The 23310-nt window shown below is 44.3% G+C and overlaps 1 protein-coding gene across 1 annotated transcript in view; it reads left to right on the top strand.

Annotated features, from left to right (window-relative positions):
* The first annotated feature begins 11312 nt into the window (after positions 1–11312).
* Positions 11313–23310, top strand: part of PDE8B (phosphodiesterase 8B) — a 158862-nt gene continuing 146864 nt past the window's right edge. Inside the window, exon 1 of the mRNA XM_077816308.1 lies at positions 11313–11654. Coding sequence (XP_077672434.1) covers positions 11313–11654 — 342 coding nt within the window. The remainder of the gene's footprint in view (positions 11655–23310) is intronic.

Below are 23310 nucleotides of genomic sequence, written 5' to 3'. Positions count from 1 at the left end.
TCCTCCGGAAATGTTATTTAAAATACCTGACACTTGTTGCAAACTGGCATATTTCTGATTTGCTCCTGGGAGTATTTCTATGATCCTTGGGGATCAAAGTCATCTCTGGCAGTCATGATTTACCCAGGGAGTAGAATGCTCGCCATCAGACACAGGAAAATCACCTCCTTCTTCCTTCATCTTGATGATGGAATTTTAACATACAGGTCCTGACAACTCCTTTCAGTGCATCACTACAGTTACTGTGGGTTATTTTAGATATATATCAAAGTATATTTGCGTGTGCAAGTGTGTTTATCATTTTCAAAAGACTCCCACTTGTAATGGGTTGTAACAAGACCTGCTACAGAGCACGTATTTGTTTTACTAGCACCGTTGGCGCCTGTAAGCCCTTTTCTTTACGTTATTTTCTCTATAATAAGTTTTTCTACTCAGGGGCTACTCTAAATTGAGCAAAGGGTGGGGGAGGAGTGGAGGAGAGGATGGCACAAGGGTGAAGAGCTTTGAGGTGAGTACAAGAAGCTTGAATTTGATGCAAGAGGCAGACGGAGAAGGAGTGGAAGGCGCTGAAGAAGGAGGCGTGAGACGTTGTCAGAGTGAAAGGCCGGGACGATTCTCTCAGCAGCTTTCTTTTGAATGGAGTGGGGGTGTCAGGAAGTCCCTCACCTGTCCTTTTAAAGCACGGGGGCTAAGCCCATCCCTGCCCCTGTTATTCTGCGGGTGCCTTATTCTCTGGAACGCCTGTCTGAGCGCGGCAGGGTCTTATTGCGTGTGGCTCTGCGGGGCGTTATTGGCTAGGCAGTGCCCAGCGGTGCCGCCGCACCTGTTGTAGGGCAGAGGGAACTGCGTGCTGCGGGAGGGGGAGGAAACCAGAGATTGGATGAAGGAGCCGCCATAGGTCCAGCAAGAGCAGGAGGGGCGCTGGGAGCCAGCCGTCCTATGGGGGAGCCGGAGGCAGGGAGAGAGTGAAAGCTGAACTTGGAGACTTCTTTAGTCCTTCCTCACCTGGGATCAGCCGACGGGACGTCCGCTGGCTGCCCCGGACCAGCTCCCAGATTGACCCCATGTTAGAGGACACAGAGCGGCCCACTTCACTCTGAATTTAACAGATTCCTTCAGCCTGGGAGCCCTTCTCGGCGCTCGGCCACGGGAATCCCTTTACAATGAATGGGATCAGCTGCACGGAAGCGCTGCTGAACGGACCAAAGGAGAAGGTAACAGGGCTGTGTGGGGCAGCCGAGCTACTAGGGAGTTGATAAGCAAAACAGAGGCGCTGGAAAAGAAGTGCAGCTCCGTTCCTGTGTGGGTGAATCGGGTCCCTTTAGACTTAACACAAGGCATGTCCACACGCAGGATGCGCTAGCACCCAGCCTGCTTTGGTGCAGGAGCAGTGGCTACACGTGTTCTCCATTCCTGCCAGGGAATTTGAGGGCCAAAATGTAGATGGATCCACCAGGCTCCAGGTGCCAGAGTCAGAATTTTGCCGTGTTCATGCTCTGCGATGTGTCTAGGTCTGTTGTAGGGGGGAGAGAATTGGAATGATTTGGTGCAGTGGAAGTGGCTACACTTGTTCTCCATTCAGGCAGGGATATCGGAGGGGTTGAAGGCCAAGAATTGGACGGATTCAAATAGGAGGATCCACCTACTAGATCCTGGGTTTTATGCATTAGGGTGTATCGGGGTCCAGATTTTTTTTTGGTGCAGTTGGAGCAACTAGATTTGTTCTCTATTTAGGTATCAGAACAAGGGGAATCAGGGCCAAAGTTTGGCTGGGTCCAGAGGCTGGTTTTGGGACACTCATGATCTAGGATGAATCAAGATCCAGATATTTTTGGTACAGTCCGAGCAGTTAGACTTGTTCTCTATTTGATTGGGAACTTGCGGGGGGGGGGGGGGGGGGAGGAGATCAGGCAGTATCCAAGTATATCCAGCTTTTACCCTTGTCTCACTCTGAGCTTTGGTTTTGGGATTTTCCACAAAATTTCTGCCTAAATCTTGTTGTCATGTAGGTCAGAGGTTCTCGACCTTTTTCTTTCTGAGGTCCCCCTCTCCCCACATACTCTAAAAACTCTATGGTCCACCTGTGCTACAACAACTGTTTTTCTGTATATAAAAGTCAGGGCTGGCGTTAGGGGGTAGCAAGCAGGGCAATTGCCTGGGGCCCCATGCCACAGTGGGCCCTGGAAGCTAAGTTGCTCACTTTTTGGCTTCAGCCCCAGATGGCAGGGCTTGGAGCCCCAGCAAGTTTAATGGTGGCCCTGCTTGGTGAACCCCCTTAAAACCTGTTCACAGCCCCCCAGTGGGCCCTAGAACCCTGTTGAGAACCACTGATGTAGGTGATTCTTCCATAAAATTCCATATCTTCCTTCACAAAGTTTTAGGGTTACAAAGGGTATGTCCTTCAAAGTCTTTAGACAAACATTTCATGAAGTGCGTGCATCCAGCCAATGAGAGAATTCCATTCCCAGCTTCTATCCCCTGCTTCCCACTGGGCAGTCACTGGGGGAGACTTTTACACTCTCATTTGCTCTGATTCTGCTGCCTGTCCTGGGAGTCCCAAGTATTTCTCAGAAACACAGCACGCAAGCAGACTTGCAAGCCCCATGTAATTTACACTGCAGCCCCTATTCGACCTTGCTTAACCTAATAAGGTGCAGATTGCTGGCAAAAATCAACTTAGATATTTGGAGCCAAAAGTTTCTTTCAAATGTGGTAACCACCTAGGCAGTATTTACTGCGCAAATAGAAAGAACATGTTGATTTAACAATTAATCAATAGGAAACAATAATGTTACAAAGTGAAACAAACAAATGATACGTTTGTTATGAAGAAATGACCATCCTTCTTTTCCCCACAGGAGACTGGTGAAGGAGAAGTAGCTGCTCTCCTGTAAATGCAGGGGCTGCACTTCTTCCTTGCCCTTATTCAAGGGCAGGGAGAAAAGGTGGAAACTCCTTCCAGCCTCCACTTCACTACACACCCACATCAGGGCCACCCAAAATCTGTCCAGTTCTGCCACCCTTAGCAATATTGAGTCGTATTTCCCCAGGTAAAGCAAACAGACTCACTGCGTTTAATGGGACTAGACACCGAAGTAAGTACCACTCAACCTGAGTCACAGTGGCAGTAGTACCTTACTATGCAAGTGTTCCCACTGGGAGATTATCCTGAGTTAGAACTAGAGGATCAGGCCCCTAAACTATGTTTGTTTATTGTGGCAACTTACCATTTTTGCAGTGACAAGGTGAAAGTGACCCTGGGCAGCATAAAGATATAGGTCTGGATTCTGATTTCAGTTAAATAGAGGGAGTTCACTGACCTGAATGAAGTTCCTCCAAGTTTACATTGATATAAACAGGAGCACAGTCTGACTCATGGAGTGCAAAGTATGGTCTAGTCTTCCTGAGGTAAAGATTGAAAAAACAACCCTGTGTTACAATATTTGGAAAGGAGAAGCAAGGTGAATGCAATTTCCTTTGCATTGTGTTTGTGAGTAAGAGCATGAAATTAATGCTTGATAAATTATCATTTCAGAGATTACAAAAACAAAACCACACATAAAAGGCTTCTTGTGGTATTCTATTTATCGTGGCTACTATTTCAAAATTGATATATGGAAGATTAAAAACCACAGCACTTAATTTAATTTAAATTATCCAGACTAATTTAAGTATGTATTTTGCTTTAGTCTAGATATGCATCACATTAGTTTGCACTGTAGTTTTTAAATCTCCCTGGTTTGATATGAATGGGGCTGAGGACTTGCCAAGCTGTATGGGAGCTCCCACACTAGTCTAAGGAACTTTTTCCTACTCAGGATTATTTATAAATTTTAAACTGGTTTTATGGCAAATCAACATAAATAGAGGTAATTGTCTTCAGAAGAAATTTGTCAGAGACCAGATTTTTAGATCCCTGTAAAATGTGACCAGTAATCTATTGTCTCACTGTGATGAGCTGGAATTTACAGATGTAACTTCCAATAATACTAATATAAACTTTGAAATTTACCAAACTACCAATACCATAAACTCTTAATATTGAGGGCAAAGTGAAGCCTATGATTGGCTTTGGAAGCGATCTGAAGTTTGGAGGAGTATATTCTCCTCTCATTGTGCGGGGATTTACAGGTTTAATTCCCTTTAATATTAACAGAAAGATGTATTCCCATTGCTTTGCACTGAGAGAAGAATAGACCCTTCCACGTTTCAGAGTTCTCTTCCAGAGCTATTCATGTACTTATGTTCATCTCACTGAAATGCACAGGAAAGCAGTTTCTTGTAAGTGCAAAGTTTGTTAGAGGGTGTACAGTTTCATAGCACTTACCCTAAAAGCCTTTATCAATGAAAGCTTCTTTTTAGTGGGAAAGCAAATAAAACAAAACAGCCCTTTTATGCTCACTGCATGTGTTTTCCAGAGGTGGAATATAATGGGTCAAATTCTGGAGGTGCACAAAGTGTGTATAAGTGAGGTCAAAGTTTGGCTGACTACATTTAGCAACTTCTGTCTTTGGTTCCCTGCTCTCCTGTATATCCCTGGCTGAATTCACACATTCCAATTACTACTAGTTTGCCACTTCAGTTTTGTCTTCTCTTCTCTCTCTGTCTCCTCGCATCCAAACTCTTGCTATATCCTATCTCTTCTTCCTCTAGAGCATCTCTAAAATCCATCCTTAACTCTTCACCCACACACCCCCCACTGCTAAAACCTTTGTCCATGCCTAGGTAATTTCTCATGTCCGCTACTCCTCTCTGGCTACCTGGCATCTCATTTTGCTCTGCTCCTCCAGTCTATGTTGCTGCCAGACTCATCCGTCTCTCTTGCTGTTCTGACTAAATAATTGCCGCCTTCTCACTCTCTGCATCAAATTCAAGACTTACCTTCAAGGACCTGCACTACTCCTCTTCTGCCTACTACATCTCAGCTGATATCTTCTTCCGTTCTCCATCCTGTAGCCTACGCTCTTGTCAAGCCTGTCTTAAATGCTCCACTACCTCTCAACCTCAGACCCCTACACCAAGAAACATCCCAGAATTTAATTTAATATGAATCATTTCCATTTTTTCAAGTTAGTATTCTCTGCATTTAAAAATCATATGTTGGGTGGGCATTTTGAAAAGTCAAGATCCTCCTTATTATAAAGGAAATGGAAAATTAATCACAATTCAAGAAGGGTGTTGATAAATTGGAGAGGGTCAAAGAAGAGCCAGTAGAATGATTATCATGAGCTATGCTTTTCAATCCTTTAAACTCAAATAGCTCAACAAAGAGAAGGTTAAGGAGTGACACAGTTTATAAGTATCTACATGGGGAACAAATATTTAATAATGGACTCCTCAGTCTAGCACAGAAAGGTGTAATATGACCCAATGGCTGGAAATTGAAGCTAGACACAATCAGACTGGAAAAAGGTATACATTTTTAACAGTGAGCATAATTAGCCATTACAATAATTTACCAAGTCTGGTGGTGGATTCTCCATCACTGACAATTTTTAAATCAAGTTTGGACAGTTTTATAAAGGACCTGCTCTAGGTATTTTTGGGAGAAGTTAAATGGCCTGTGCTATACAGGAGGTCTGATTAGATGATCACAATGGCCTCTTCAGACCTTGGAGTCTATGATATCTATGAAACTTCCTCATTAGGCAGAAATCAATAGCATCCTCAGAATCACACCTTGGAAAAGGGTCAGTCCTGCAACTTTGTCTCCTATGAAATATCCTGTGACATGAATTGGGAGTAATCATACAGGTAAGGGATACTCATGTAAGAAAATTGCAGAAGCAGATTCAAAATAAAGGTGGGTTCCTTCTTTCACTAACTTCAATGGCAAACTCTCTGATGGACTTTGATTGTAGCAGGGCTGGGCCCTATGTCTACTTCAGAATGTTGAGGAAACCTCGATACGGATTGACTGGTGAAATAAAGATGTAATAATTTATGCTGATTTATAAAAGCTGACTGTGAACAGCTGAACAACATAAACCCAGGTTTGATGTGACATATTTTAATCAAACTGTCTGAAGATTCAAAATACTATGTTTACTTGCAAAGCATATATTAAAATTATATTAAAATTCTAAATACTGTAAAATCTTTGTTGAATATATGAGACAATTACATTATTATGTAACAGGATTAAATCCAAGACATAATAGCCATCAAAAAGCTTTCGTAGCTAATCTCATTCTGAATATAGCTTGCTGAAGGGGAATGATGATCTTGTGGCTAAAGCATACGACTCTGAGTCAGGCCATTTGGGCTCTATTCCTGACTTTGCCACAGTGTAAGCTTGGGCAAGTCACTAAAACTCCCAACTCTCCCCATCAGAAAATGTAGCCACACTGTTTATCAGAGATGAAACTAAAGTCAAAATAGGTTTAAAAGAAATGTAGTTCTAAGGAACAAATAAAATGTTGTCATTTTAAATGTCCTATGAACATTATTATTATTCAGTGTAATATATTAATTGTATATTGTAATTAATTTTGTACTAGGTGGTTATAGGCAGGTATGAAGGGAAGGTGTTTGCCCAGAAGAGCTTATGTAACCCACTCACCTCCTGGGTGTGATGTTCTGTCCCAGCTAGTGGCACTGAGACCACTTAGAGATTAATGAGTCTGCTACAGCCTTAGCTAAGAGCCATGTGGCTTTTAGCTCATGCAGTAGAGCAAACTACGGGCTGTGTCCCACCCATCAGACGTTTTAATCTGGCTCTCGAGCTCCCGCCAGGGAGCAGGGTCTGGGGCTTGCCGCACTCCAGCTGGGGAGTGGGGTTGGGGGCTTGCCCTGCTCTGCACATGCCATGGCTGCTCCATGCAGCTTCTGGAAGCAGCGGCATGTCCCCCCTCTGGATCCTACATGTTGGGGCAGCCAGGGGGCTCCAAATGCTGCCCCTGCCCTGAGTGCCACCCCCCCAGCTCCCATTGGCTGTGAACCACGGCCTATGGGAGCTGCAGGGGCTACACCTATGGACAGGGCAGAGTGCAGAGCCGCCTGGCCATGCCTCTATGTAGCAGCTGGAGGTAGGACCTGCTGCTGCTTCCAGGAGCTGCTTGAGGTAAGCACCCCCAGAGCCTGCACTCCTGACCTCCCCACACCCCGCAATCCCTTGCCCCAGCCCTGATCCCCCTCCCACCCTCCAAACCCCTCGGTCCCAGCCTGGAGCACCCTCGTGCACCCCAAACCCCTCATCCCCAGGCCCATCCCAGAGCCTGCACCCCCGGCCGGAGCCCTCTCCCCTCCTCCCTTACACCCCAACCCCCTGCCCCAGCCTGGAGCCCTCTCACGCATGCTGAACTCATTTCTGGTCCACCCCAGAGCCTGCACCCCCAGACAGAGCCCTCACCCCTTCCTGAACACCCCACCCCCAATTTTGTGAGCATTCATGGCCTGCCATACAATTTCCATACCCAGATGTGGCCCTCGGGCCAAAAAGTTTGCCTACCCCTGCAGTAGAGGCTCATACATTTAGCTCCAGAGATCCCAGATTCAATCCCGCCCGCCGACCACCGGGGTCTATCCATGTTACACTTTCAATCTCCATACCATCACAAAAGTGAGGATAGGAAGCAACAAAAGCAATATGCTTTGATAGTGAAGTGTGGTTCACTTCATTAGTTCCACAGTCTAGTTTGTCTTCATGCCTTTTCCAAGAGTGAATCATCAGAATATGGTGGCACAGTGCAAAAACCAGACATGCAGCATACATAGCATATGAGCTAAGACTCAGTTTGTGGAGTTTGTTTATGTAGGTCTATTGAAAAATCAATACTTTGTAATGGATTTGATTGCCAAATCCAACATAGGTCAATAGTAACCAGAAATGGTCTAACAGCAGTTTTAGTGGCCTTTGTGAAATCAGTTGATGGTCTCAGTCCCATTCTTAGTGAACAAGAGTCTTCATTGCCACAATCATCCTCACATGTTGGCAGTCTCAGCAGCAACAGAGGCCTAAGACTGAGTGAATCTGCATACAGATCAACCCTTTAGGTGAAAGCATCTTAGTTGGGAAGCTCCCACTGCTACTGCTCACATATGCTTTACCTGGTTGTGAATAAACAGCAGAATTCAGTCTCCAAGACTATCCATGTACACACCTTATTAATATTATATTCTACAGTATTTAAGAAATGAAATAAAAAGGGGCTTTTTTCAGTACAATCAAACCAGTTGTCTCTAGCATACTGTACCATAATTCTTGCATTAATAATACTTCCCTGTTTCTAGAATTATAACAACAGTTGAAAAGAAGTCAGATTTGTGGAAACAGTATGTTCAAACTTTAGCTATCATTCTAAGGAGAATTAAACAGAGGACTCTCGAGTAGAAGTGGAGAGATTATATCACCTCTGTATTTCGTACAACTGCAACCAGTGCTGGAATACTGTGTCCAATATTCAAAAGATATTGATAAATTAGAGAGGGTTAAGAAAAGAGTCACAAGAATGCTTAAAGGATTGGAAAACATGTCTTATAATGAGAGACTCCAGGAGCTCAAACTATTTAGCTTAACAAAGAGTAGGTTAAGGGGTGATTTGATCTCAAGCTGTAAGTACACACCTACACAGGGAACAGAAATTTGATAATTGTCTCTTCAATCTAGCAGACAAAGATATAACAAGATCCAATGGCTGAACGTATAGGCGGCTCGTGAGTCTTCCATCTGGGGAGGCTTACATGTGAGTGCCAGAAGCTCCCTAGAAGTGTGGGGGGCCACTGGTGCCTGGACCATGGGCCTGCCCCAAGGCTCGACCCCAACTTTGCCTCTTCCCCTAAAACCCCACCCCCACTCTGCCCACTCCTCTTCGCTGTTTCCCCCTAGGCCTCCCCCCGCCTGCTGTTTGCTCCTCTCTGCCTCTTTCCCCAAGGCCCGGCCTACCTGCCCCTCACTGCTTTCTGGGAAAGAGGAGCAAGCAGTAGGTGGGAGGGGGCCTTGGGAGAAGAGGCAGAGCAAGAGTGGAGCCTCGGGGGAAGAGACTGAGTGGGGGTGGGGTCTTGGGGCAGAATGTGGGTGGGGCCATGGTTCAGGCACTGGTGGCTCCCCCCACTTCTAGGATGTTTCCGGCACTCCAAAGGTGGCTGGCCGGAGCGCCTCCAAAGGGAGGTGACCTGCGCTACATCCACTGTATTTGCCATCCTGCATGGCCAGCCTTTTTTTGGGAAGCTTAGCCTCCCCCAGCCTCTTATACACACCTCCTACGGCTGGAAGTTGAAGCTAGACAAATTCAGACTGGAAATGAGGCATACATTTTTAACAGAGTGGGTAATTACATTGACAAAATTTACCAAGGGTTATAGTGCATTCTCCATCACTGGAAATTTTAAAATCAAGATTAGATATGTGTTTTTTTCACCCAAAAGATTTGCTCTAGTTCTAACAGGAATTATTTTTGGGAAATTTTATGGATTTTATTACATTGGGAGGTCAGATTAGGTGATCACATTAGTCCCTCTGACCTTATGTGTGAATGAAAAGGTCTTGAGAAGTCTTGTCAATTTTGATTAGCGGCAGATTAAAGCTTTATTAGGCAGTAAGAAAACCACTAGGGTGACACTCATAAATTCTATGGGATTTAAAACTCACCATTCAAAATCAAGTGATTTAAACCTCAGTCCTACAAAGATTTACACAGGTCATTGACCTTACTTGAGATTAAGGAAATTACTCACAGTGCATAAGATTAATCATTTCTACAAATCCTTCCCAGGATTAGGGCCTTATTTTGGTTATTATAGCATGGATGCCAGAGGAGGTGGCAGATGCATAGGCCAAGATATCAGTTCATTAAAATGTTTGGAATTCAGGTTTTTTTAAAACAGAAAAATAGCCTTTGTTTTTGTTTTTGTTTTGTTTTTTTAAAACTTATTTGCCAAAAAAACCCAAAAACCTGTTGAGTTTTTCTACATTCTTCATGTTTATGCCTTTTATGATTGAAATTTGTACTAAAATGTTAATGAAATCATTATGGGATTTTTTTTTGCTTACCAAAATGATTTGAATAATATTTTTAATGAGAAATGGGTCCATTTTGAATCTTGCAAACTACTTTAATCTTATTATGAATATTCTGACCAGTACTACAAAATCTGATTCTCTAAAATAGGACTTTCCCTTGGCCCACTTTAGAACAAATCTGCTACAGAGGGGTGAAAAGGTTTATATACATAACAGTCCTAGCAAACAAATCGCTCTCTGTCCTGACTGAGGTGCTTTTTGCCTGTTATCTAGTCCAGCGAAACTATACAAACAGTGTTAATAAATTGATGCTGAAGAGGGACAGACAGGTCTAACGTACATTCCCGCTCCCTACTATCTTATTTGCAGCAGCTCTGAGGACAGTCCCAGCGCACTAATGCTGCCAAGGGCACCAGTAACAGCAGGTGTAGTAAGAGCGGAGGTGGGGAAGGAAAGAATACAAAAAGTGGGGAGGGAGATCTGGCAAGGAGACAACGCCTTCTTGTTTTGCATCACCACCAGGATGCAGTGGCTGGGCAGCAGCAGGGAGCAGGAGTTCAAGAGAAGCACCGAGCATTTGGGCTCATTAAAGTCCTCTCGGTAGTGCGGGCTGGGGAGCAGAGCCCAGGGGCAAGGGGGCTGTCACAGCTGCAGAGAAAGGGTTAGGAAGAGACTCCAGGGGGATCTGGGGTGGGGGGTTGGAAGGTGAAACTGAAATCAAAGAGCACAAGAAAGCTGAGCAAGAGACGCCGCAAAGCCGGGCTTTCTGTATTGTGGTGCACTGGGTGCTAATCTGCAGTTGAAGAGGTAGCCTGACCCGTGGATGCAGGCTCTGGGCCGGTGCATGGGGGAAATTGGGGGACACCGGATTGAATCAGAGCCCGGTTTCGATTAACGGGGCGGGAGGGGCGCGCCGGGGAGCTAGACAGGCACCTCCGGCCGCCGCCACAAGTGACCCCAGGCTCGCGGCGCGGGAGCGGCGGCTGGCGGGCTCCTGGTAGCGGCGAACAGCTGGGCGGGGGGGGCGAGATGCCCCGCCGGGGGGAGCGGCCGCCTCGCTCCCCTGTGGCTGTGCGGAGAAGAGGGGCCGCCGCGAGCCCCGCAGGAGGGGGCCGGGGAGGCAGCGGCGGGCGAGCGAGGAGATAAATGGGAGGGAGCGGCACGGCGAGCGCCACAGGCAGCGAGCGGCGGCTCGGCGGCGGGCGGTGCCCGAGGCACAGCGGCACAGGGGCGGCGGCGGCGGCGGCGGCCCCCTAGCCGCCCGGGGCCGAGCGGGCTGCGGCTGGGCTGGGTGCGGAGCGCGCCGCGCTGGTGGCTCGGGGCCGGCCGGGCGGCCGGCGGGGGGAGCGGGATGGGCTGCGCGCCCAGCATCCACGTCTCGCAGAGCGGCGTGATCTACTGCCGGGACTCGGACGAGTCCACCTCCCCCCACCAGACCGCCGCCCTCTCGCAGGGCACCGCCGCCACCCTGCACGGCCTCTTCGTCAGGACCGACGCGGCCGACTCCATCCCCTCGGTGCTCGCCTACCAGAGCCGCCCGCCGCCGCCCGGCCCCGGCCCCGGCCCCGGCCCCGGCCCGCGCCGCCAGCAGCGCAGGGAGCCCGCCACCCCCGCGGCCGCCGGCCGGGCTGGGGCGCGCCGCTGCTGCAGCAGCACCGAGGCGGAGACCCAGACCAGCCACGCCAGTGTCAAGGTAAAGGCGGGGGGCGGGCCCAGGTGCCGGGTGCGGCGCGCTCGCTGGCCGGGGGCCGAGTGGGGTCTGCCCCCTCCTCCCCTTGGCCCGCAGGGGGCGGCCGGCCGCGCCGGGGCTTGGCTGGTAGAGCTGCCCCGCTCCGGCGAGCCGAGGAAGCGCCGCCCGGCGCTGCGGAGAGATGCGCCCGGGAGGGTGCAGCCGCCGGGCGCCGTTGCCTTGGTGGCCACGGCCTCGCGCCAGCAGCAGAGGATCCCAGCCCCTCCAGCCGGCACCGAGTCGGCGCAGAGGCGCTGGCCGAAGGCGGGCGCGGGCTGAGGACCCCGGGAGCTCGGTTTTCTCGGCACATGGAGCGCAGCGGGGAGAAGCGGCACGCGCCCCGGATGCACGTGGGCCGCGTGTGCGGGCAGTAGCTTTCCAGAGGGCGATGGGTGTATGTCAACCTTGCGATCCCTCCAAAAGCTTCTGGCTGCATACCGGTGGGTGGGTGGGTGTGTAGGGCGCGGGGCGAGATTTAATAAAGCCAGGCAGAGTCACAGCGAGGATTCTCATTCTAAAGGCATGTTTCCCCCATCCCTCGGCTGACTTATTTTACTAGGACTAATACTCAGTTTTAACATTCAACCAGGGTACTGGAACAATTTCTATAGTGAGGGTGCTGAGAGCCATTGAACCAAACTGTAAACCCTCTATATAATGGAAACCACATCAAGCTAGGGGCTGCGGCAACACCCTTAGTTCCAGCACCTATGCAGTCCACTCCAAATAGAAAAAAAAATCACCCAAATAGACATGAATGCATAAGTAAGTACATTTTGGCAGACATGGCTATAGTACGGCTAGTAGTAGTTGGTGAAGTGGTTCAACAGATGGCTTTAGTCTGTAGGAGTCATTCGCTGGAAGTCTGTGGCTGGATTCCAGCCATCAGTGGTTAAGGTATGCATTGCAGCAATCTGCATGTGGAGTGTTACAACTTAGATGTAGTAGTTATGAGGCTTATTATATAATGTGGTTTTGGTTGGGTTTTTTTCCTTTTGTATTTTGTTTGGTTTGGCTTTTAGGAATAGTCTTTGATTAACTAATATTCAAGTGGCCTGGCATTTTCTCTTCATAGCCATGAAAGGTTTGTAGGAATTACTAGTTCATGGTGTCATCACACTCAAAAGGTTAGGAGGACTTGTGGCACCTTTGAGACTAACAAATTTATTTGGAGACTGGACACAGTCAAAATAGTGGTGCAGTTTAATTTTAGTTACCTTCTCATGCTGTAATGGTGTGGCAGTACACATAACTTAGAAATTAAAGAGACACCATGAACTTAAAAAAATCACACTTCTGTCTGGAATCTTTTCACTTGAAACACATAAGCTTCATAGAAGTGAAAGAGATTACAGGGAAAATAATTTCCCATGGTATATTTGCTTGCTGTATACATTTCATAGCATTCTGTGTATATTTAGTTTAATTGTTTCCATCACAGGGGGGCTGATCCTGCACCCTTAGAATGAATGGGTGTTTGTTATTGACTTCAGTGGGAGCAGAATTGGGGCAATAGCTAGTTAGTCAGTGTCCCCCGTTGTTTGTATGGGTGTTTCACACAGCAACATGGGAGAAAAGCATTTTAAAGGATAAGAAAATGTGATTGTAAAACCTACAAAACTTGGGACTGATACAATTCTCCATACTGCTTTTAACTCTCTCGCTCAAAAAGGTGTCTTGGTTTCAAATTGGTGTCTCTTTAAGGGGACAATATTGATTAAAAAAACATATGTTATAAACAAATACATTCCTTTACCTATGTTACCAATAACACCTTTGGCTATTACAAATACATGTATTTTAAAAATGCAATTTATTTTTCATAACTTATGTTCTGCTAGTTTTTTACATTTCTCTCAGCATAAACAATGAAAATCAATGAAGTCAGTTTGACTTTTAGGTTCTTGGTTCTGCAATGTTTTGGATTCAGACACTGCAGATGAATGTTCATTTACTTGAAAAGAACTGTTTTCATTGAAATGTTTAAAAAGTGAGAATATTTCTGTTATTTTTAGATTTTATAAAATCTTGTTTTTACAGCATTTAAATTTTGGGCCAAATTTAAATTTCCCTTTAACTTTTGTCACTATATTCTATAAAAGTATGCCAGAGAAATAATGCCCACACTTGTACATATTTTACATTCTGTGACTAAAGTGAGGTTGGATATTACAGAATTATTACCCATACAAAACACTGTTCAATTCCGACCTGGTTACAGAGAAAAATTAAAAGCATGATACTGTAGTTCTGTGTTGGTAGATGCAGGTAAAACAAAGAAAAAATATTCAGAATTTTGGCAAATGGTCTGTTTATATTCAACTGCCCATTGTTTTAACTATTATAACTCTTGGTTCAATATATTATCAGGAATGCAGCATCTCCATTGTGGTCTGAGTTGTTATCTTTAGGAAAAGAAAATAGATTCATTTATATATAGCATTAGTAGGCAGGTTAACCCTGATGTCTTCATCAAATTCCAGTTTGGATAACTATGTACTATGTAGTTCTACCTACCTTTCCATTGCTGTTTCCTCTGTCTTTACATTCTGTCCTAAACAGTTGTATATTGCAGCTCCAGGTTAATGCATTGCTTGCCTAAGGTGGCCACACTTCAGTGTGGATCATTTGCATATCAGGTTGTTTATAAAACACTTTCAAGTTGATCAATGTAATTGCATCATCACAATATACAACTGACATTAAAAGAGAAGTTTACCCACAGTATGTTTTCAACTCAAAGTAATTCAAACAAAAGGTAACAAAGACTGATTGTTATTGTTTAAAATGTCATGCATAAACTTGATTTAAGTCCAAATAATCTGTGGCTCATTATGAGTGAGACAATGGTTATAAAAATACATTTCCCCACTTACTTTTTAACAAAATGTTCTAGTCTTCATCACCCTCAAGCATTCAAGTCTGTTAGTCATTCAGGGTACTTATGCCAACCATGGGCAGGAATCTCAGGTAAGTGTGTGAATGCATTTTTCACTACCATGTTTAAATGTATGGGTGGTGCATGACCCCAGTGTAGCAGGACACAGGTAATGAATTTTCATTAATTTGCTCGAACTAGAAGTAGCGGTACAACAAACAGAGGTATTGTTGTCATCTGCTTTTCGTTCCCCTGTACAATTAGGTGGGGCCACGCAAAGCAGTTTGTTTATGTACACCGGGATCTCCCTTGAATCATCCTGAGAGATCTCAATGAAACTTTCATGGAGATACACTGCAGTCCTCTCCCAAAAGTTTCTTGAGATGGCAGCCTTATTTCTTCCTTTGCAGTAAGACACATCAGTCTGCGATTTCTTCGGCAGGCACCATTGCAGTAAACAGGTGCCTATGGGCCCATGTGGCTTCAGGATGCCAACATGGGCTATACTCTGTGCCTTTGTTACCCTCAGGGTATCAGCCAAAATCACCACCACCTGTGAAAAATAGTGCCAGTGCTCAGGGCCATTGCCCTACAGTGATACACATGGAAATAAGGGCTGAAATTTTATTGTTTCATGAAACCCAACAATTCCCTCCTCATTCCAACCCATGACCTTGCTGGGCTGTTGTCACCATGGCTGGAGCTGTGAGTGGCGGTATGCACAGGCTCTCCAAAAGCTGAAATGTCAATAAGCATGTGTCACACTTTAGAGGAGCTAGGGAAGGGAGTTCTGAAACTTTTGCTTTCTGATTCTGACTATATATACAAGGAAGGATACTTTGGTGTGTTTTAGCTGTTCCCCCTCACACCCACTGAGCACTTTGGCCAGATAAGGAGGGGAAAAAAGAGGACTCAGGAAGAGGTTCTTTGAGATCCTGCAAGCCAGCATTGCATTGGACTGTGAACAGAAGGCCTGGAGGGTGAATATTTCAGACAGGATGAAGAAGCAAAGAGCGGACAAGAGACAGGCCGAGGAGTCAGAGAGGGAGATGCATCAGGGCATAATGGGGCTTCTCTGGCAGCAAACAAAAATGGCTGAAGAGTCTTGTTGACCTACAGGTTCAACAATCATAGGCTCACCTCCTTTTGCAGTCAATAGAGTACTCCATTTTAGCACTTCCTGACACCCCCCAACTTTCCATGTGACGCTAGGGGCCGCATCCCTAATCCTCCAACTCCATCCCAGGGGACATTGAGGACAACCACAGCTTCACATGCCCTGCCCTTGAGAGACTTGTTGCTTTATGTGTAGCCAAAATTAACTGAAATGAACATGACTGTTCTTTCCCCTTGTTAGAATCTGTTCCCTTAATTTATTGTGGAAGTTTTAATTGTATTTGCTTTTTAATTGCACATTGAGTTTGGTTTTGTTTTTTTGCACTGGTTTTGATACGCAATGAAAATCTATTTTTTGGAAAATAATTTCTCTTTATTACTTCACAGCATATGCTGCAGAATGTCTAGCACTAATTAAAAAACACTCACTACTTGTTATTGTTCAGGGCGTCAGAACTCATAGAATCAGCAACAAACACAGTTTAATAATTATAAATGTACGGCAAGCACTGCAAAATTAATAGGTGCATTAACAGATAGTGTTATGTTCATAAATGTATACTAGGCACCACAGAATTCCTAACAGCACCCAAAACTGCATAGCCAGGTAGAACACAATCCACCACACCATATTACTGTGGCTGACTGTCAAAGTGCTCTTTCAAGGCCTGCCTCTCCCATATAGCTCCTTGTTGAGCTCTTTTAATAGCCCTTGTGTTTGATTGTTGAAACTCAGCAGACAGCTGTTCCACCTCCACCCCAGCAGCAATTTTTCCCCTTTTGCCTCACAGATAAGCAGGACACAACAGGCAAATCTAAGCTTTGGGATATTTTTCTCACTGAGATCCAATCTAGTGAGTCTCTTGGACCTCCCAAAACCACATTCAGCTGTCATGTTGCACCTGCTGAGACATTAGTTGAATCTTTCCTTGGTGCTGTTGAGGTGGCTGGTGCACTGCTTCATAAGCCAGGGTAGCTAGAGGTAGACTGGGTCCCCCAGGATCACTGTTAGTATTTCAGCATTGCCAGTGGTGATCCGCTGGTCAGAAAAGAAAGTCCCTGCTTGCAGCTTTCTGAACAGTCCTGTGTTCTTAAAGATGCAAGCATCATGCACCCTCTCTGATCAATCGATATTGACATAGATGAAACTTCCCTGGTAGTCCACCAGTGCTTGCATATCCAGAGAGATGTAGCTCTTTCTGTTGGTGTATTCTCTGGCAAGGTGGGCTGTTGGCAAAACAGGGCCATCTGCAGTTTGGGGACCCCACTGCTTCAAATCCATCCATTACATCTGGTATGTTACCAGAATCGCAGTCCTACACAGCAGAAGATTATTAATGGCCCTACACCCTTGCATGACAATGGCCCCTACTCTGGATTTCCAACTCCAAAATGATTTCCTACTGTCTGGTAGCAATCCAGCATTAAAAGCTTCCACAGTGTGATCCCTTGCTTCTCAACTGTCAGTGCAGCTCTCATTCTGGTGTCCCTGTGCTGGCGATTTGGTGCGAGCTTGGCACACAGATCCAGAAATGTGGCCTTTCATATCCAAAAGTTCTGCAGCCACTGCTTATCATCCCAAACATGCATTATGATGCAATCCTACAAGTCAGTGCTCATTTCTCAGGCCCAGAAGCAGTGCTCCACCATCTGAAGCAGCTCTGTGAATGCCCCCAACAGTCTTGAATTGGTTTTCACTATGTCCCACAGCTTTCTGTCCTCTACAAAAATGTCCCCTGCTGCTGCGGTTCTTCCTGCAGCTGGGCAAATACTGGAGGACAGTTTGTCCTGTATTTGCAATGCACATGACATAGCTGTGTAGGCTCCATGCTTTTGTCAGAGACGGCAGACAGTGAAAAGTGCCATGTAGGATTTTTTTTAAAAAAGGTGTGAAAATAATGCGATTTGAATGGTATATGGGGATGGAGAAAGTTGCACGATTGGAACTTGACCGCTGGCTTCCCATCGTCCTGCATGACTTGTTTCTGCCTCACCACGCATTGCCAAAATTTGCCAGAAAACAGTGCACTGGATGAGGATGAGTTGCACACCAAAGGGATACTCGCCCTTGGTGCACCACACTGTGTACCATCACAAGCACTCCTAGTGAGTACACACAGCATCCACACAAGGAGACAACAGTCAGGGGCATGAGCGATATACCAATTGTGGGGGCTTTATGCTGATGTAACTTTAGTCACCAAAGTTTATAGTGTAGACATGGCCTAAGTAAGCATGCGTTCTTTCCCTTAAAGATTAGTGTTACATTTCAAAATTCTCATTGCTTAAGTGAAGCTTCTGCTTGACATATATTCATATTGGTAATAATACTTTGCAAATCTATAGCAAATCTTTCATTTGAGGATATCCAAGCATTTTACAAATATTAAATAATGACACCAACTTCCTGTACATAGGACAGGGAAGGGATCACTTCACCTATCACTCAAATGCAGACAGTTCTGGGTTGTGTACAGCAACATTCCACAACACTTTAATAAAAAATATCATAGAAGTAAAGAATATCAGATCGAGAGAAAAGTTGGCCCTGAGTTAACAATTCGATTCTTATGCAAAGTGCTATGGAAGCTTCAGTTACAAGAAGTGGTCAGGTCTTCTATTTTACACCTCATCAGGAAGATGACACTTTTACTAAAAGATGGTAATATTGTTAAAAAAATTCTGTAGAAAAGATAATGCAAAAAACTGCCCAGTGAAAACTCTTGTTCAAACATTCATTAAAACAATTCTTTAAGTAAGCTGAAGAAAATAACAAAAGTAGAAGTTTAAAAATTATTTTTGTCAGAAACTCATGTCTATTAGATATCTGAGAGAGTATAACCATACTTGTAAAAGAACTGTTTATCTATATTTGCTAATTAGGACTTAATTGTAAAGAAATTAAAAATACATTTACAAATTGCAGATGTTATAGCAATGTATTTACTTAAAATGTTAGTTTAGAAATTCCGTATTTTTAAAGTATCAAGTGGTTAAATCTATTAATTTTGCTGATTTTAAATTCAGTTAATTTTAAACCTAACCTTGCTGGCCTAAGGATCAAACTTTAAAAGGTTCTACCGTCCATTAGTTTTCTACTGATGCCTTGGTCCTCCTTTCTTTTCTATTTGACAGAAAGGAGAGCCAGTAGGGTTTCTTTTCTCTTGCCATTTGTCTTTGTTGTGAACTTTACTCCAGGTTTTTCTTTGCTTCCTGGATGACAATCACAGCAGAAGCAGTTCTTGATGGAGTCTTCAAATTCTTTGTTAAAATCCTAGATTTACTTCTATGAAAACAGCTCATTTGAAACATGGCCCAGAAAGGGAAAGAAATACAGGGACCATACCCTCCTGTTTTATCAGACCAGTAACTATGTTAACTCTGCTGAGGAAGTTGATTCCCACTGAGCTTCTTAGTGTCCTATGGTCTGCCTTTCCTGTTCACAAAGAAAAAGGAATGAATGAAAAACATGAATCTGAGGAGGAGAGGGTTTTGGAGAGCCTTGAGAAACCTGAGCACTGAGAGAGGTGTTAGGTCCACAAGCCCATGGGGAGGTTCAGTTCTTCAGGCTTCCTCTTCCTTCATGGTCCTTCCAAATGGATATGGTATTCTTTGCTTCTGAGACATTCTAACGGGGTCTAACGTGGAGCACTGCCTTGCACCTAGAGAAAAATTCAACTCCATAAAGCAACATCTTGCCTGAGACAATTTGAACAAAGAGATTGATAGTAGAGCTCTTAGAAAAGTTTCTTTTCTTTTTCATTATACTGCTGTTCTGATGGCTGCTATTCCACTCACTGTATGCAGTTAGAGTTCTCATAGCACAGAGAGGGCAGATACAGGGGGAAAGCCTCCTTGAAGGTGAAATCTGAGTCACTCAAGACAGCCATTTGTAGAAGCAACCTCCTTCTTCATGTTGCATTACATCATGGGAATCATGGTTTCGCCACTAAGTATGGTCTGTAATGGCCTGACAGTCCTCTTGAGTGTGCCCTTGGATAGCAAAGATATCAGCAACGTTCTTGGAATAAACTGAAAAATGATGGTAACACAAGGAGTGTTACAATCCTGAGCCTGAGGGACATAGGATAGCAATCTTCTTAGAGCTGCTCTATTATCAGGCTTGGCCTGGAAAATTCTAAGCATGTAGGGGACACCAAATAGCCAAGGCTTCAAATCTGTAACCACCTTCTATAAATGAGTACAATAAGAAAGGCTCTGCACAGATTTTGCTCTCGTATGCCAGACTTCATGTGGTATAGGTGAATTCCAAAAAATACTGTAGTTACTGTGAGAAGCAACACTAGACAGGGAAGTCTGTGGCTAGAAGCCCTGTTATGGCCTGGATGAAACAGTATCTCAAGACAATACAAATCAGACACTTAACAAGAAAACAAAACATCCTGGCAGACAGACTTAAGTAGTATCTGCTCTTCTCAAAGGACATACCGTGTTTCCAGAAATAGTCTACATGATCACAGACGCCTGGGTTGCCCTAGACATTAACTTGTTGACCTAAGTAGATAGCAGTAACTATCCAGGCCCAGGAGCAGCATTTGTGGATGTTTCTGCCATCCCCAGGACAGATTTCTTTGGCATGCGTTTTCTCTGGTGCGCCTACTTCACAGTATCACAAGAACAGTGTGAAAGGTCACCATGATAGTAGTAGCCTCAGACTAATCTAAATGATGGAGGGGATTCTCTTCTTCTTCTGCTTCTCCTACACAACTTTCTGTCTCGTAGCACCTAAATATCTAAGAAGAGTTCAAAAGGGATGACTAGCTGCCATGGACTATGTTAGATATCTGGATAGATATTTTACTGCAGCCACTATCTACTGCGTTTTAGACTGGCTTTAGTTTTTGGTACTGTCAAGGCAGAAGTGGCTTCTCTTCCCAATAGCCTAGAATTTTTATGAGGGAAATTAAACAAAGACCTTTCCTCCTGGTCCCTTGAAGTTCAAGTGTCAGCTCTGGGAGCTGTTAGGGGAAGAGTGCAGGGTGTACAGATTGGGTCTCAGCTGATAGATTAAATATTGCTCCATGGCAAGCAGAGAGTGCAGTCTTTTTGCATGTTCTCTCTGTAGTATGCCATGCTGTGCAGTTCTGCTGCAGTTTGAACCTTGCATATCTGAAAAATGAAGAACCATTATTTCTCCCTATGGGAATACTAGCTGAGTTTCATCAGTCACAAAATTATGTACTAAGAATGCAGAAATAGATATTCTTATTCTTAAACCATGACTGGCTGTAGTGCCTGTCAGTTGGAGACGAAAGGAGAAGCATCGCAGTAGTCACATAATGATAGATTAGCATGTAGAAGGCTTATTAACAGGTAAGCATTGTCAACTGGAGCTTGGGATTGATTCTGAGGTCTAAAAAATGAAATAATCTACATGTTCAGTTTTGTAGTTTCTGAATATAAAATTGAAAAACCTTTCTTTTAACAATGCCTTTTTGGTTTACTGTACTGTATTGCATTTGATATAACAGTATTGCTTGTGGTGAAAGTGGTAAGCATCTGGTTCGCTTTTCTGTCTGCAAGAAAGAGGCTAAGAACAATATGTGAAAGAAGTGGGGAGGGAGACAATGGAGGTAACTTGTAAGAAGGGCTTAGAGAAACATTGTGAAAAAGCCTGATCCAAAGACCTCTGGAGTCAATATCTTCACTTCGACCAGTCAAATCTAGCCCTGTTTTCTTTGTTACGGTTTTCTCATAACAAAATACTTCTGGAACATGTTAAACCTGTATGATTTTATTGGATTTCTCTTTAATATGTATGTAATTTTTCCTAAATCATTTTTAGGGAAGATTAGATTAAAGGTCTTTTTACCCCTCTGTACCGGTGTGGTTGCTAGGAAATAGTATGTGAAGTGTTTCAGAGTGCAGCAGAATTAACTCTTTTTCTGAAGTGTTGTCATGGTGACTAAAAGTAATATTTTCTGGACTTTAAAAAATAAAATAAGACTAGAATAGCAGAATTATAATTTTAAAAAATCCTATAACAACCTTATTGGATGTTAAAATAGATACATTATAATTAAATGTGCGAAGATCTGAAGTCCAGTTTAATGTGTATTGAAAAAACACTTTTGTGGGAAGGGGAATGACTTTGTAATGATGAAAACTAGGGCTATGTTTACACTTTGATCTGGAGGGTGTGCTTCCCATCTTGAAGTGACATACTCATACTAGCTGTTATCCAGCTAATGTGCTAAAAATACAATGTAGCCACAATAGTGCGCATACACAAGCTAGCTCCTCCTGCCACTTGCGCTGCCATCCCTATGCTCTATTTTTAGCACGCTGGCTTGAAGAGAGCTAGCACGAGTATGTCTCCTTGGTCTAGGAATCACACCCCCAGCTGGACATGTAAACATACCTAAGTGTTTGACACTCTGGTATACTGCTGTCTTCCATTCAGCCAGTTTAGTAGTCACCTTGCTACCCCCAATAACTCATTGATTTTGCAATCTAATAACAGCTTCAATTGACCTCTGGTGGAAACATCATCTTTATGCATAGAGGTAACTAAAGTTGGGTGATTTATTAAGGGGATTTTTAGTTTTCCATCTCAAGGTGACTAGTTCAAATGTGCCACAGACTGATAGTGACTGCCTGTAATTAAGGCCCTGTCATGTTCAGTTTTTACCAGTTTTTACAAAAGCTATTGTTCATTTTTTTTCTGATTTTCACCTGAACTTTGGAAGTGCTGGAAACGTCCAAGACCCAACTTCCTGCTCCAAAAGGAGAGATCGTGGCTCGGTAACCTGGGCCACCATCTCTCCTTCCCGAGCAGGGAACCGGGTCAGAAGTACTGGAATGCCTTGATTGCTGGTGTGCATACTGTTGGCAATTCCATGCCCACCATGTATACATTACCAGTTTTGCAGATAGCAGAGATAGATATCAGCTTTCAAAGCAAATATAAATTAGTGAACTACTTCTCATGCTAAAATGGGTCAGAAATGAAAAACTGTATCTGACTCTGTTTCAGAACGTGGTTTTTTTAAAAGTTTTTAAAAAATGAAAACAGGAGACGGGAGTGATATTTACTGAGAAACTTGTAAAGTTAATTTTTTTTCACTGATTTTTCACTCATTTTTAAACTTTTGTAATAAATACTGATCAATTCCTGGGAAATTTTAAACAGAATAAAAACTGAAAATGAAGGGCCTTACATGTGATTATTACATCTGATAGTTATTTAATAGGACTTTGAATACAAAGTTTATCAGGCTGACTCATCTGTTATGAAGCTTAGTCTTGGGAATCATGAAAGATTTCCTTCCCCCTGTTGCCTCTCACAAATCTACTGCAAATGCTGTTTCTCTTGAACTGCCTGCTACTACTTGCCACCAGAAGGCTAGGTGTGTACAGGAGGTTATGACTGAAGTATCTTGCAGCTGAGGGAGGCCATCTGTTATAGTGATGGGGTATGCTGGTCTTACACATCTCAAGAGATGGAGCCTGGACACTATCACCATCATGTTAGGGTTATGGGAGTGAGGGGGTTTTGGTTTTGTTTACAGTCCACAGGCTGCTGAAGATCCATCCCTCTCTCCTCTTAGGGCCTCTCATTGGGGTAATGGGCTGTGCAAAATGAGGTGCTCATTTACATGAACT

Source organism: Eretmochelys imbricata, chromosome 5 (assembly GCF_965152235.1).
Source record: "Eretmochelys imbricata isolate rEreImb1 chromosome 5, rEreImb1.hap1, whole genome shotgun sequence".
In the NCBI taxonomy this organism is placed as follows: Eukaryota; Metazoa; Chordata; order Testudines; family Cheloniidae; genus Eretmochelys; species Eretmochelys imbricata.
The sequence above is the reverse complement of the archived record's forward strand: the minus strand, read 5'-3'. Positions and strand labels throughout refer to the sequence as shown.